Source organism: Centropristis striata, chromosome 4 (genome assembly GCF_030273125.1).
Source record: "Centropristis striata isolate RG_2023a ecotype Rhode Island chromosome 4, C.striata_1.0, whole genome shotgun sequence".
Classification (NCBI taxonomy): domain Eukaryota; kingdom Metazoa; phylum Chordata; class Actinopteri; order Perciformes; family Serranidae; genus Centropristis; species Centropristis striata.
This window is the reverse complement of record NC_081520.1, coordinates 11,287,724-11,303,513: the sequence shown is the minus strand read 5'-3', so window position 1 is coordinate 11,303,513 and position 15,790 is coordinate 11,287,724. Positions and strand designations below refer to the sequence as shown.

The 15,790-nt window shown below is 39.6% G+C and overlaps 1 protein-coding gene across 2 annotated transcripts in view; it reads left to right on the top strand.

Annotated features, from left to right (window-relative positions):
* Positions 1 to 15,511, top strand: part of rpa1 (replication protein A1) — a 28,220-nt gene extending 12,709 nt beyond the window's left edge. For both annotated transcript variants that reach the window (XM_059332025.1, XM_059332024.1), the window contains exons 13-17: positions 4,356 to 4,482; positions 7,365 to 7,541; positions 8,455 to 8,562; positions 8,867 to 8,953; positions 14,754 to 15,511. In XM_059332025.1, coding sequence (XP_059188008.1) covers positions 4,356 to 4,482; positions 7,365 to 7,541; positions 8,455 to 8,562; positions 8,867 to 8,953; positions 14,754 to 14,858 — 604 coding nt within the window. In that variant the 3' untranslated portion in view covers positions 14,859 to 15,511. The remainder of the gene's footprint in view (positions 1 to 4,355; positions 4,483 to 7,364; positions 7,542 to 8,454; positions 8,563 to 8,866; positions 8,954 to 14,753) is intronic.
* Positions 15,512 to 15,790: the final 279 nt, after the last annotated feature.

The window sequence follows — 15,790 nt, the reverse complement described above, 5'->3', positions numbered from 1 at the left end:
TTATTCTGAGAGCCAAGATATGTTTAAGGGAAAATGGAACAAGGGAGCAAATGAATTAAACTCTGAATGAATCTTTTGATGATTATTTTTTAATCTTGCACAGAAGAACCCAAAGCTTGTTCTCCCACAGCTGAACAAAGACCTGCCTTTACTGTTCAGCCAAAGCTGCTGAAACAACATTGTTTTACTCGTGCAGAGGCGTCTTAATTTGATTGTGTTTTGGTGCAGACCTTTGGGACTTCCTCAAATGAATAGTCTATCCTTGGTGGGCAATTGACTCAAACACATGCAGAGTATTAGTGGTGCCGCTCAGCACTTTCCAACGTGCTTATAAATAAGAATGCCGCACTATACACTAATTACCTGGATCACGGGTTAATCTGGGATCTTAGTGCATTGTTAGGGTGCACACTCTTTATGCCCTCACCCTGTTTTTGAGATTTATTAACACAGGTTCTTAGCTTGATGTTAAACTTACACTTAGTTCCTCTTTGTGGAAATTTTCAGTGCAGAAATCTGATTCACATCCACACTTTCATCCATCTAACTGTGAAGATGCAGTTGTCCATTAGGTGGCAACAGCACATTTAGAGAGGATCATGCTGCCTTTTCCCCACACTGACACTCTTCTGTTAACTACACTGTGTCATGTTTATTCTCAGTGCTTAATGCTGTCAACCTCTGACATTTCACCACAGACTCATTTAGTCACACAAGTCCACGCTGACATTTTCTCTGTCTTCCTTATCGTGACTCCAGTATTTCCACACTTACAAGCCACAGCCTATAGTTGTGGCAATAATTATATCAACCCCAAACAAGCTTTAACACAGCAGTGTAGTGAACATAATGCCTCAGTGTTTAATTGAATGGGCTTTTTTACCGTTTCCATGGGCTGTATTGATTTGAAGAAGAGTGGCAGAATTACTAGGTGAATTACTGGTGTTGAGTTATTAGCTGAATTGAATTAGTAACTGACTTACTGAATGTTTCAAACCAAATTTGTGTCTGACAAAGTGAGGAATGCAGCTCTTGGTGGCATTCTCACTTGTTTTAGTCACCGCTGTCTAAGTAGCCTTGAATCTGGGCACTCTGCTCTGTGGCATACAGATCTGTCATTTCATTACCCACAATGTTACATAAGGTTTTGTGTTATTTAGTGTTTAGTTGATATAGCAAAAATGCCAAATAATTTGCTGGTTGCAGCTCATCAGATGTGAGGATTTGTCGTGTAAGGTGGCAAGCTTTAGGACGGGTTCTGGGGAATTGTAATTAACATTTTCACTGCTTTCTGACTTTTTGTAGACAAAATAATTAATGATTATCCAGAAAATAATTGGCAGATTGCATTTCTACAGACATATTATGTTGCCACATCAACCAGCCAGCCATATAACTACAACTTCATTGCTTTTCTAACTCAAAATACTCTGATGGAAGCTACATTTTAGGTAGAGAAGTAATATGAAAGTTTTTCAAAGATGTGAACTGTCTCCCAGTCTTACACTGCATAATAACTTGTTCCTGTATTCATACAGGTATGCTGAGGTCAAATGTTTTTAAAGCACAACAAAAGAACAGGTGGGCAAGGTGTTCAAGTTACCCTTACAGCACCTTGAAGTCCTTTTTTACCTGAAAAATTGTTGCATAGAAATAGAATAAAATTGGACATTCCATTCAAATCAACTTTGCGGGATGGTCAGAGTGGCAACCATTTTTAAGTGTACTGTTGCTATTGGTGACCATTTTACGCCCGTATAAAACGACACTGAGCAAGTCGCGGACTCACTGGGGTGATGTTTTGCAGTATTGAGTGGAGGACAGTAGAGTAGCTGCATGGAGGGACAGTGGCTCAATGAGTAAAATTTAACTGGATGCTTCCACACACTCTTGTTACAGTGTAGGGAGCACATTGCTATCACCAGATGAGTGACAACTTCATTCAAAGAAAGAAAATTATGAGTCAAACAGAAGGTTGGTGGCTTGTTCCGAGCCACTTTGTTTCCTGTTTACAGAACCAGGGCTGTGTTTGAACACCAATTTTTTTTTTAAAGCGCACACAGAATGAACAGCCAATGGGCTCTGAGGAGATATTTGCTGAATTTGACAAAAAAGTCTATTTGATTAGAATTGCTGACTCCACCTTTAAGTTACTGAAAGCACTATGTTTGACCACATGTCACTCACTTTAGATGAAGTGGCTAACACCCAGTCACACACAACATGGAGTAATCGTGTTTGTGGCGTGTTTGCCACTCGCAGCCTGGGCATTAAAGTCTTAGCCCCGAGCTGCGAACACTGCTTACTGAGACTTTCCCATCATCCCCTCATTCCTCTGCTCCTGACACGTCTCTGCTCCTGTCCTGTCCTTGCTTATTGACACACTGACATTTGACATGTCTACGGCATGCACATACATGTCTGCCAACCTCCAGTCATCTATCTAGTTTTTCCTGCAGATGGTCCGTCTCACTGACGCAGCACTGCTCTAAGCTGGGATCTGCCTGCTTTCAGTTGACTGTTGCACATTTTCTGCCAGCTCTAATTTGTCCTCTTTTTGTCTCCTTCATCACGGTAGCTGTCTGCCGTGCCATCCCTGTTTCCTGTGCTCTTCTATGATAAAAACAGCAGCAGCTTTAAAACTGGATGCTGTCACTGTGGTGTCTTGTTGAGTGCTTTACACACCTTTCCTGTCCACCGTTTCCTGTCAAATCACATGTCCAAAGCAGCTATGTAACACTGTAACACAGCATCAATATTCTGCAGTCTTACCTTTTTATAGTGTAATGCATTTTTTATCATTTCAGCTATGTTGTCACGTCGTCGTTGTCCACTGTAGAGCATCTCTCGATGTTGAGCAATTGCACCTCCATTTTGTCCAGTTTGATCTGTCAGAATATATTCAATAAGTTCGTAACTGGATGCGGAGACAATTAAAGCACAGCAGTGCAGGTACACTCGTGAGGAATCTGGTGCCACCATAAAGAATTGCCCACATTTGTCAATAGGTGTGAGAAATTGGCAGGCTATGCGTTGCTCTGGCCACAGTCTGAACAGTTAATGGGGATATTTTCAATTAGTCACGCCTGCAGGAGCAAGGCATGCTCACGCTGTATTTACAACCTGACCCACCCTATTGTGTGCCATACTGCCTTGTGGCCAGCAGATTAGTAAGCTCTATTGATCTCTGTGACCATTTTGAACTTATATTTTCCTCCTCAACTGCATTTTACCTCCACCCATCTTTCTTCTTCTCCCACCCTGCCTCCCCTCTTCTTCTTCCTATTGTCTTCCCTGAATTACCGAGAACATTGGGCGAAAATGGGTTTCTGATATCACCGTAACAGCCCTGACCCTGGCCAGCTCATCCGTCCCTCTGCTGTTGATTCATTTCACAAGCCTCTCAGCCTGCCTTGCTCTCAGCTGAGCCATCCTTGCTTTGACAAACACAAATGGATGCTCTGCTCTGGAACAAGATTTTTTTGTAAGCTAACTGTTAAATGGACAGCCTGCAGTCTGTTGACAGCTATGTGAACAGCAGAGTATTGCGTCTACTGCTTTGGCTGCGATGTATTAAAATGCATAAAGCTTCAGTCCAAAAGTAGGCCTCAGTGAAGCAGCATTATCAATCCATGAAGTGGAAATGCAGCTTTCTTATATGTATTGTCTTTGTAAATGTGGAGATGTACTGTTTAATTTCTTTTCTTACCTACATAGAGGTGAAATCACAAATGGATGAATGGGTTACTCATTTGACAGCTATTTAGATAATTTAGCGTTTCGATACATTGAAGGCATAAAACTCGAGTTTGAAAAGCATGTTTTCTGAAAATCGCCCAAATTTCACCATTTATCATAGCCAGAAACTGTAAAAGCAGACATGGTCATTTGATTTACAGATGGTTCTTTTACAGATCATGCAATAATGCTTCGGTCTGGAGAAAGTAACAAAATTAAAGCTTAAATTGTTATATTTAGAAGGATATAAAAGGAATTAAATTAGCATTTTAACTGTTTTATACTGCACATATGCAGTTTTTGAGTTTCTCTTACTTTTAGCCATGAATTGGTTCAGAAGAGAAAAGGGAAAATATTAGCTTTCTTAAACATTAACATTTCTGATTGTCTCAGTCCTCTATGGTACTACTAGGACAAGTTTGGGCTTGGTGAAATTATTTTCGTGATTTGATTGTATGTATTCATTTAAAAAATGTTTTTATGACTTTCCAAGATTTTATGGGCCAAACCATTTATCCAGGAAATGATAACCAGTAGCCGTGATCCTTCTACTATACTTGGTTGACTGTGACTGGGGACAAATAAGCAGTGACTGGTATTGGTTCTTGTTCACATAGGTATGACAAGGAGGGTCATGCCATGGATGGACAGTCTCTGACAGAGGTGAAAGGCAGCGGGGGAGGACCCACCAACTGGAAGACTCTGTCTGACGTTAAGACTGAGCACCTGGGACACGGAGACAAGGTATACACATGCTCAACTTTGCCTTAATGCATTCAAACATTCAGGAAATGGTAACCAGAGACATATTGTTATTCAAGGATGATTCTTTGAAGATGTTCAAGGACAAACTGAAAGAGTGGCGTTGAATCCCAAACAACAAATATATGAAAGTGCTCACAGTCAACCTGTATTTGTTATTAAAAAAACCATGATACACAATGCATGTATATATAATATATATGGGCTTGCTACAGTGTAACCTTGTCACTCGCAGCTCTGCTTTGCAAAGGTACTTTTAGCTGAGAAATAGCGTGATGAATCTTCATAATCATTTAGTCATAAAATCACTGCACCACCAGGTATGTGTGTTTAAAAATCAGGATCCTGATCCACTGCTCATTAATCCCCCTATATGGGGGCTGTCCTCTCACAGTTTTGGTGTTTGTTTATGGTGAAAGTCACATTTATCTCTGGTATTGATTGCAAAGATTACATAAGCTCTATTATTTGCCCTCTGTAATGAAATGACTGCCCCCTCAGATAAGTGCAGTAATATGTGTTCTTTAATTCCCCCCTTTTTCATTTATACTGTTGAGGGAAATGGTGCTCACAGAAGTGTATAAATTGTCTAGAGCAGATAATGGGACCTGTACAGGGATCTTAACTTCTGCAATTTAACATAATTTAACATGCTCTGCACATTAGTTATCACAGTATGATGAAAATATCCCATTAAGACTAGGACAATTAATAGTTGCAAGCAATTATGATAGGGCACCAAGAGACCCAAGATGGATTTTGCTTTATTTGTAAGCTCACAGAAGACTTGTGAGCCCATAATTCCATAGAAAACAAATAGAAATGCTAAAATGCATGGATTAAAGCTGAGCATAACTTATCTGCAAGACTCAATTAAGTAAGAAAAAAAGAAATATATTTTGGTGAATAAGTCATTTCAGAATATTTATGCTGAAACTGCTTGTCTGCTGCCCGAGGCTGCTTGTGACCTCGTCCTGCTTGTGACATCCTCATAATTCTTTCTGATATAGCCACAACTGCAGGATTCCCAGTCTCGTATAGTAATGGCTTATTGCACCTCATCTACAGCTTTTCTGTCATCTGGAGGCCTACAATACTGCTGAAACATCCCATTTTTTACTCTTAAATACCAAACCGAAAGTCCTAACTGTAGCCATCAGCCCCCTGTGAGGTGTAGGGCTTCTTGTGGCATTAGGTTCCTGCTGTTCAGTAGGAAAGTTTGACCCCGGGCTATGGAGGCTCCTGCTCCTCCTCAGCATGGCGTGTGATGAGGCTTGGTACTGACAAAGGAGCTGTGCCGAGGCTGCCCTCAGCCCCTCTGAGACATCCCATACAGGGTTATGAGGGTCAGGCCTCTCAAGACCCCCCTAACCAAAGTCTGTTGCAATTAATTGTGCCTGTCACAAAGTCTTTGTGTCACAATCTCAAGTTTCCACATGGCTCCCGTGCCCTCTGTGACAGTAAGTGGTTGCCCTGCTCTTGTTGGCTTGACACTGCATTTGTAAAGGCCCTTGACAGCGGCTAGAAACAAGTTCTTCCGTCATCTTCCCGCCGTGGCAGCCCTGGTCAGTCACGCGCTAATTGAAGAGTTATTTACTTGATTAATTGCACCTCTTTGGAAAAGCAGCAGAGGTTGATGTCTGGATTGTTTTTGGTAAATCAAAACAGTAATTATAAAACCATAGCCAGTGGCTCCTGGTGTTAGAACAGGATGATTTTCTCTTATTTTGTTGCTGTCATTTACCACATTTAAGGGGTTTTTATTCATCCAAAATGACATAGAATATCAATTGTCCTATTTTGGAAGTTAATTGGGGTCGAATGCATTTTGCAAACAAACAGCAGTCAGTGCCTGCAGAAGAAAGTGAAAATAATTTATTTTCTTATACTTTTGGGAGGCGTTTTATTTTTTTAATCAATTGTTTTTTGCGTTATTTCTGTATTAAATGTTAGATAAATTAGTATGTATACTAGTTTTTCCTTTTTCAGTCCTTTTGAAAAACTAATTTCAGGTGACTGTGTGACCTAGAGCCTTTCTTCACTGTAAACATTATTGCATTTACATAGTGCCATCAATGATTGGTTGATGTACTTGGATATTTTGGCACTGAGCTGGCAGGCCTGTTGCTCTGCTCCCTGACCCTGAACAGGCACCTTTGGCCTTTTATCAAAGCGTGCTGGGGCCCCATCTCACAGCCAATGCTGAGGTTAGTTTGATGGGGAAACTCTGTCCAAACCAATTAGCTGTTAGGGTGCAACAACTATCTGTCATGTACATTAAGTCCTGCACTTTATGAGGAAACTGTTCTAGAGGAGGAGAGGTAATGTGGCTCACCTAAAAAAAAAAAATAAAAATAAAAAAACCTGTTAAAACTTTTCACCCCTCCATGACAGCACACCCAGAGCTGCTTCTCGTATTCTTCTATTTTTAATCCAATGTGAAATTCATGTCACTTGGTCGGGTGTTCTCCATGCAGACTAGGAATGTTTCCTGAAGGCTGTTTATGTGCAGCTGGTTTCAAAAGTTTGCTGTTCCCCACAAACGCAGCAGCAGCTTCCTCACTAGTTTGCATTTGTCGGAGCCATTAGGATTCTGGTTGTGAGTGTAACTTGTGCATCTGCTACACAAATTTAGCTTTCTCTCTGCTCACATACACCATAATATCCTCCTTTTAAAATGTCATCTTAATGTTAATTTCATGCTGTTTGTATTCCTGGTTTTCAGTCAACATATTTAACATACAAAACACAAAGGTCGTGAGAGAGAGAGGGGGAACATCGAGTAAGAAGCACATTCCAGTAACAGTATTTGGCACTGAACTTTTGTTTCAATGAATATTTGTTTGTTTATATTCCCTTTTTAGGCAGACTACTACACCTGCATAGCTACCATAGTGTACCTGCGCAAGGAAAACTGCCTTTACCAGGCATGTCCCAGCCAAGAATGCAACAAAAAAGTGGTAGACCAACAGAATGGCATGTACCGCTGTGAAAAGTGTGACAAAGAGTTCCCCAACTTCAAGTACCGCCTCATCCTTTCTGTAAGTGACTCAGCCCTGGCTTTCCTGAAACTTCTAAATGACTTTTTTTGAGCTGTGCCACACATGCACTCACACACAAGCATATATGCTAATTCACATATCTTAAATGCCTGTTCTTCCTGCTTAGTCTTGAGTAGATTCCTCTGCTGAGGCTATGCGTATCATCCCTCTCATTGCCCTGTCTTTCTGTTCTCTTAACTTACTGTCCTTATTCTGTCTCCTGGGACTCAAGCCCTTCTCTCCCCTTATGGCCCACTCGCTCTGGTTCAAAATTGCCCCAAGCTCCACTTTGCAGTTAAATTTAGAGACATTTAAAAGCCAACTCTGCTGTTTCGGTGACACAGCGTAACGAGGACTAATTTTAGATTTTACACTTGTGTTTAAATCGGAGCTGTGTCAGGTTAATTGCTGCAGCTTTCCATACTGCGCTGTTAGTCATTTTACCAAATGTGCAGAGAGGAACATAAATACAAGCCTCTTTTTTCCTCTGCTTGTTTGCAAACGAACATTATTTGGAAAGAACAAATAACAACATGAAATGCAAAAACTCACTTAGTCAGCAACAGAGCAACTGAAGCCAGGCATCTGAAATAAGCGGCTTTTGTTTTGTACCACTCACCAGTCGACATATTGTTATTCTTCACAAGCTGTAGCATAAGCTGTGAATTTGCTTCTCCTGTATGTATCACAAGAGAACTGTGACTCTGCTTGTTTTGCCAGCAGGATATAGGCTAATTACAGGATATAATGATTTCTTCAGAAGAGATATGTGTGAAGTGAACATACTGTATTCAAGCATCCAGCAACAACAAAAAATACAAAATTCAAACACAAGTTGATCTGTACTCATGTATGTGCCTCTGACTTCCCTCCCTGCTAACTCTGGCCCTTTGTTTCCTATATAATCCGACAGGCCAACATTGCAGATTATGCGGACAACCAGTGGGTGACTTGCTTCCAGGAGAGTGCAGAGGCCATTTTGGGCCAGAATGCAGCTTACCTCGGGCAGCTCAAGGACTCGGTGAGACTCTCCTTCCTGAATATAATACTGGCCTCAGGAAATGGCGAGGGCACAAGCTAAACCTCAGGCTTTGTTACTGCCAAACATGCACACTCACACGCACTCCTGCATAGACAAATGTGTGTTAAAGAAACCTGCTCTGCTTTTTTTTTTTCTTCCAGGCACAGTTACTTAGAAAATCACAGGATTTGTTTTTTCAGTTATTCAGTTATCAGACATTGGCTTTATTTTGATGAAACTTGCTTTGATTAAAGGATATGCGTCCCTCTTGGAATTGAGCCAATCAAATGTTTCTCGATTTCAGAATGAAACTGCCTTCGATGAGGTCTTCCAACAAGCCAACTTCAACACTTTCGTCTTCCGCAGCAGAGTGAAGCTTGAAACGTATAACGTAAGTACAGCAACAAACGCTAATTGGTCTGATATAATGCCTACGGGTTTTTTTTTGTCATCGTAGATGGACCATATTGCTGTAACAAAACAGAAAATATACCTGTTTATAAGACTGGCATGGAAAATAAATTATGCAGCTTCAGTCCCATGAATCACCATCTTTCCTTTGTAAGCTGAAAATGCATCTCCCGCAAAGAGGTTCGTTATGTTCTAGCTGTCGGTGTTTTTCCTCCTTGATAGTTTACCCATTCATTAACAAAAATAGCCTGCTTTCATTTTGACTGACAGAACCATATCTAAAAAAAAACCCCATCTTAAGTGTTTGTCCTAGAATGCTGCTCATTTTCAGCGGCTTTGTGAAGGGTGCACACGCACAGATTAGTTGCGGTCACTATATCCTGTAGGCCACACAGATAGACGTTTGTTTTGAGGGAAGCACATAAAAGAATTGATTGGGCTGGGACTCTGAGCAGGAAGTCTGGAGCTGAGCCAGAGGCTGCATCCGCCTTCAACCCACAGAAGAAGCCACTGTGTCTGTCACATTCAGCTCAGCATCCTAACTGCCAATGGCACTGCTACAAGCATGTATTGGCTGCTGCCTGCAGACCCCATATTCCTTCAACAGAGACACCTGCAACCCCTCTTTCGGTTTATTTTCCCCTTCTCAATGCTACAAGCCAGCCATTGTGCTGCGCTCGCATGTTGTTATGTGTGCAGTTGTATATGCTTGATGTCAGACAAAGCAAGGTAATGACACCCATTCTTCCTGTGGCATCACAATGAGACTGAAGATTTGACAGAAGCTGCATAACAAGGTCTATCATAACTGTTAAGGAAATTATACTCTTCATTTGCAATTTAATCATGAACCGACAACAAACACATAAGGAGTATGATGAAATTATCCATTATAATGACATTAAAACAGTCTGTCAAGACATTTAAAGGTCACCCTGGCTATACATAATGTTGTGAAAGTAGACATAGATATGTATGCACAAAACTGAAACTGTCTAACATTTAAAGCTGAAAAGATTGATCAATTAATAACTTTTTAGAAAAATGGAAATTAAAACAATGATTTTTTGTTGTCATTTTAGAAGCACATTAACATGGAATTGCCTCACTCCAGCAGTAAAATGTGATGTTTTTTTTTAGTTTTTCTTTCTTATTTCATTGAATGTGTCACTCCAAAGACTGTTGGTCATACGAAACAAGCAATATAAAGTCTTAAAAATGTGACGGCCATTTTCAAGATTTTCTGACATCTTGTAGACTTAACAATAAATGTTGAATGCAAAAAGTATTCAGACAAATAGAGTAATAGTGAAAATAATCATTAGTTGCAGCCCTATACAGTACATTACATAGCAAATTACAGCAAACAACTTGATTGCTATCACTATATTGCATTGAAGAGAATGGATCTGCATTTGTTATAAAGAATGATGAGGATTTATTGGACCTTAGTATCAAAATTAAATCAAATTAAAGTATTATGATCTGTCATTTGTTGCTCAACATCACACCCAACAAAAGCTCTAATGGCGTTAAGTTCTTAATAAGCAAAAACTCAGACGCTGTTGAAGCAACTGAGTGGCCCATTAAGGATCCAAACTCCATTCAAGTCTAAATCATTCTGGCAACAAAAGTTTCAAATAAATGTGCATAAAGCCTTTTTAAGGATACATGTGGGGTGCCAGTGAGAACCGAAAGCTCTGCCACTTAATATAGTTTTCTTGCTATGAAATCAAAACACGATGATTAATTAAAGTGTGCAGTTGGTTTATGTAGGTAAGATGCATCATGTAATTATGTTTTAAACAAATTGATATCAACACTGTATTTTGGCTTTCAAAATATGTATTATTGTGTAGGCAGTTGTGCTGTACCTTTCAAAAAGTCAGTGCATGAATGCCTTTAAGTACAAATTTGTTGTTACTGTCAAAAAGCAATCTTTTAAATATTACCACTCAGGACTTGACTCTTTGACAGTCTTAAATCTTTAACTTGCCTGACATCGGGAATGCCTGCTCGCGGCTATAATATCCCAACCGCCGTGCTGTTATTAAAGTCTCATTGTCCCTGTAGGCCGTGTCTAGACATTGTAACTGATTTAAATGTCTCAAAAGGAGGACGCTGATGAAAAAAGCTGATATTATACATTCAAAGCGTTTCATTGCAGCACTGGCCCAGTCTTGACCACTACAGGTCCTGTTAAAATCAGAGCCTGCTAATCTATTCTCATTTCGCCCTCATAAATCCTCTCTGTCTTACAAGATGTGACCACCAATGATTACGCGATGGAGTCTGTTACATAATTCTGGGCAGTGAAGAGTGAGGGTGAGTGTAGAGAGGAGTGGAGTGGCTCCCAACACTGGTTGTCCTGAGTACTGCTGCTTTTCCATTCACCAAAGATCAATTGTACTTGACCATATTTCTGAGGCTTGGTGAGAACCACTGCATTGTTTCCAGTGATTTAATACACAAGTAACATGTAGGCTAGGGATTTAAAGTGAGGATTTGACTGTTCAGCCATTAGATGGTTATGTATGAGTGTCTGTGCCAATTCTGAGTCGACTCTTCATCCCTGCTGCTCTTGTTTAAAGGCGCGTTAGGAAATAAAATGTCTTGTTTAGCAAGTATAAAACCGTTAGTTTCCTAGGCTGTTGTTTGCTGTTAAATGTTCCTGGCAAGTTTAAAGCTGTTAGAAAAAGGTCACAGTGGAACAAATTTATGTGTGTGTTCTTCCACTTGTGCTCATGTGTACACACACTCAACGTGATGGCTGAAGGGGAGGGGGCGGCACAGGTTGTCTTGGTGTGGATCACCCAGCTTAGTTGTGTGATGTTAGCTGCTTACAGATTCATTCACACATCTCCTGTAATTCTCCCACTCACCAACTGCAATCATAGTCTAAACATTGCTGTCAGTGTTTATGGTACATGCAGGATACCACAAAAAAACTATTATAATACCCTGTTCATAATACACAGATTGAAGAAAACCCTGCTGTTTTTTGTATTATTTATTAAAACCAAATTGGTTTTCAGAAGCCTGTTGTGAAAATAATATTTTAAATGCTGCTGTTTAATTTCCAGAGTGCACATATTTAATTTGGAGCTGGACGATTCGGCCAAAAACCTTTATCCCAGTTTGTCATTTCATATCTCTATAAGTAGACATGATGATATAGCAGGTTTTCTGCTAATTCAAAAAACAAATATACTGTATGAAATTGGCAAAGCCTGTTTTTTTCTAGGATCTGAACATAAAGCGCCTTGCAAATTATGTAAATATTGCCGTGATGCAATTTTCCCACCAGTTATTCGCCATTCGTTTTAGAAAAATTCATTTCCTAGACATTTTTATATTGTTTTAATTAAATAGGCCTATATCATCATATTAGTCATGTCATATATATCAGTTTAGATGATGTAATTGTGTATCACGATACCTTAATATATGATTTCCTTATGATATCTAGATTATATAATTCCATTAAAAGATGATAAATGATCACACTGAATTATCACCCAGACCTAATTTAGTTTCAAGGCTATAGCTTTGGAGTTCTGTGCACATCTGTAGGTGTGATGGATTAGATTTGGTTAAACCAAACAAAATTAAGCAACGGGTATTATTCTTCTGATTAACACTATTTCAATCAAATATCTGATGCATTTCTCTCTTCTTTTGCCAAAATGTGGTTTAACTGTAGTGTGTAATGGTGGCTGGCCAGACTGGGGAGTGCGGGTGTTGAGTAGGGCTTCACGCTTAAAGATGTTACATTTCAGACTTGTGCATAAATGAATACATTCAAGTCACAGAGCTAAGAAGAACTTTTCCTGAAAGTGAAATCCTTGGCGAACTTTTAGAAACCCAGACGGTCGTTTAACAACATTTAAAGGTGCCCTGTGGAGTTTACTTGTAAACAAAGTTTCTGTTTATATTCCACAACACATTGTGTGTATCCTTGAGGGTTGACAACCCTGTGTGAATGGCTTTTCTTACTTTTACAGCATTTGAAAAATGCATTATTATATATTGGCTATTGATTGTAAGTGCATGATACAAGTTCACAAGTTCACAAACCCCACAGCGTAACTTTACTGTTCTGAAGATATTTCCATTATACTCAAATTCTTTTCTGTCCATTTGGATACATAAGTATTCCTTCTACTGCAAAGAAAGGAGCGTTTTAACCTGTTTCCTGTGTTGCACCCATTTCTTAACTTGCACCAAGTAGTCAGAAGTGACCAAAGTTTTAGAATCGTGTTCATTTATCTCCATCAAGGTTCTGCACGACAGTCCATTGTACTTTCTGTCAAGAAGTCTTCCATTTTTTAAAAACATTTTTGCAATTAATATGACCATATTTCTATTGCATCATACAAAACAAGCAAGGGGATTTATAACGAGCTATTCTGAAAGAATGTGGGCACCAGTCCAAAGGAAGATGATTTACATTTCACCCACTTGAGCTGCAGAGGATTAATGGAGACGAAATGAGTGTAACCTCTGTTTAAATGCAGAGAATAATGGCCCTGGTAGAAATGACCTTCCCCTGTCTAGACAGCTGTGGAGGTGGTTATAGCTTTAAAAGCTGCTTCTTTTTTGTGAAACATTCATCTGAATGCCAACATAATTCAGGGACCCAGTCCAAATGTGTCACATTACCCCAATTTGTCACGAGTGAAGGGAAGATGCTTATAGTGTTTCATTTGACATGTGGATGGATGGATAGATGGCGTGTGTCTACATATGTAATGGACCTCGGAGTCTTGTCTTTGAACTCTAATCTAAGCTGATTCATTCAAGCTAATTTCACTCATTATGAACCTTGTTGGGAAAATCACCTGTATAACATATATGCCAACAACAGTGTGTCCCCCAAGGTGACTGCTTTTGTGGTTATTAAAACATAATTGGCATTGTTAGATTGTGGCAAAACAAATTATTTAGCATTTTAATGATATACTTTGATAGACTTTAATAAAGAAGTCCATCAATAAAGAGCATTTTTCCATCATTCTGTGACCAACCGTGATCTAATTAATGGTGCACACAGCAGGAGTCTGCAAACGGTGAAAGCGGTTGGTTTTCCTCGCTGGGAAGTTGTAGGCGAAGTCTGTCGCCTGCAGCTCTTCATCTAACAGCTCACTGTGGCTGCTCCTGACTCTTCATTACTCACTGCATCAGATTTCAAACCTCTGTGTCAAAAAATGTTGAAAATTACAGTTGTCTTGTTTTATAGACACATTTTTGTTGAATAATGATGGTCAGTGTCGATTTCACTAACAGACACATTGCATTTCATATTCCAGCAGTTGAATGCTTTTAATGTAATGCTTCCGCAGTATGAAATGTTCAGTGTGCATTAGCAGTAACTTAATACAGTATATTTCCATGAATGTCGGATCATGGACTCCCAGCTACTTTAACAGAATGAACAGACATGCAAATAACCAACTTGTGCAGCATTCGAGTATTAATTCATTATTTGAATGTCAACATTTGAAACTTCAACTATTTAGTACAACCATAGAAAGACTCCTACTGAGCTGAAATACCTTTGCATATAAATTGGGGACATAAAATACCGCCCCACCAAGTCAAGGATAGGGGAAACACTGAACAAGAATCTTTTGTGATTATGTGTGCACTAGACGGGAGGAAAAACGATGCATAGTTCCTCTTTCCCCACTTTAGCTTTGTTTGGCAGACAAGTGGTGCATGGGAATTTGCAGGCCTGAAATATGTCATATGAATGAGTTTTCTTATTTTCTGTCTGACAGGATGAATCCAGAATCAAGGCTACAGTGATGGAAGTGAAGCCTGTTGACCACAAGGACTACAGCAAGAGGTTGATCATGAACATAAGGAAAATGGCTGCTCAGTAGGCATTTATGCCAAGTATTCTGTTTCAGTTTTGTTTCTGTACAGTCAACAAACAGCTTAATATGTATTACAAAGTTTTGCTTACAAAGCATTTGTGTTTAGTTGTTTTGGTTACATGTAAAAGCCCTAAAAATGTACTTAAAACGGCTCACCTTACCTTTGTTAAGTAATGATTTGTGGCTTGATTCTTATTTGTTGGTGAACACAACTGACAAGGGTTTTCTCTTTTTGTTATTTGGGGAAGCAGAGCAGAGAGTGGGTCAGTAAGCCACGAAACAAATCATCAGTGTCTGTCTTAAGTCAGCCAGTTGTTTTGTACTATGGTCATGTGGGGGTGGAGGCAGTTTTAAGCAGTCGACCAGTACAGTAGCGAGCACTCTTTTCACTTTTCTGACGTGCACTCAAAACGGCTGGCTGGACCTGCACATCCCTGATAAGGCCATTTACTCTCCCACTCTTCTTTGGCTCCGTCTCTCACATACTTGCAAACATAGGCACATATACACATGCACAGTGCAGACCTAATGGGAAATCAACTGCCGTCTATTAAAGTAGATACAAGGTGTTGTCCATTTTTTGAATGCCTGTAACTGTTTTGTCTGTCCTCTTCAGTTTTTGTTGTGATAATTGTGAAAATAAAGATGGTTCTAATTAAGTTTTTGTCTTACTATGGCTTTCTGTCAGATGTTTGTATTAATTAAAGTCTTTAACAGTAGCAAATCGAGTATATATATATGCTAGCCTACTAAAAGTAAACAAAAACAGGTTTGACTATTTTCTTAGGAGTTGCACTATGTGTATGGGGATTTTTTTTCAAGGTCTGCCACACAATGCCCTCTATCTCCTCAGGTTTTGCTCAGATGTGCAACACATTCCCCTGCAAACTTGACTTTCATGTTGTATTAAAGCAGAACATCAGTGAGGCTGCACCTAC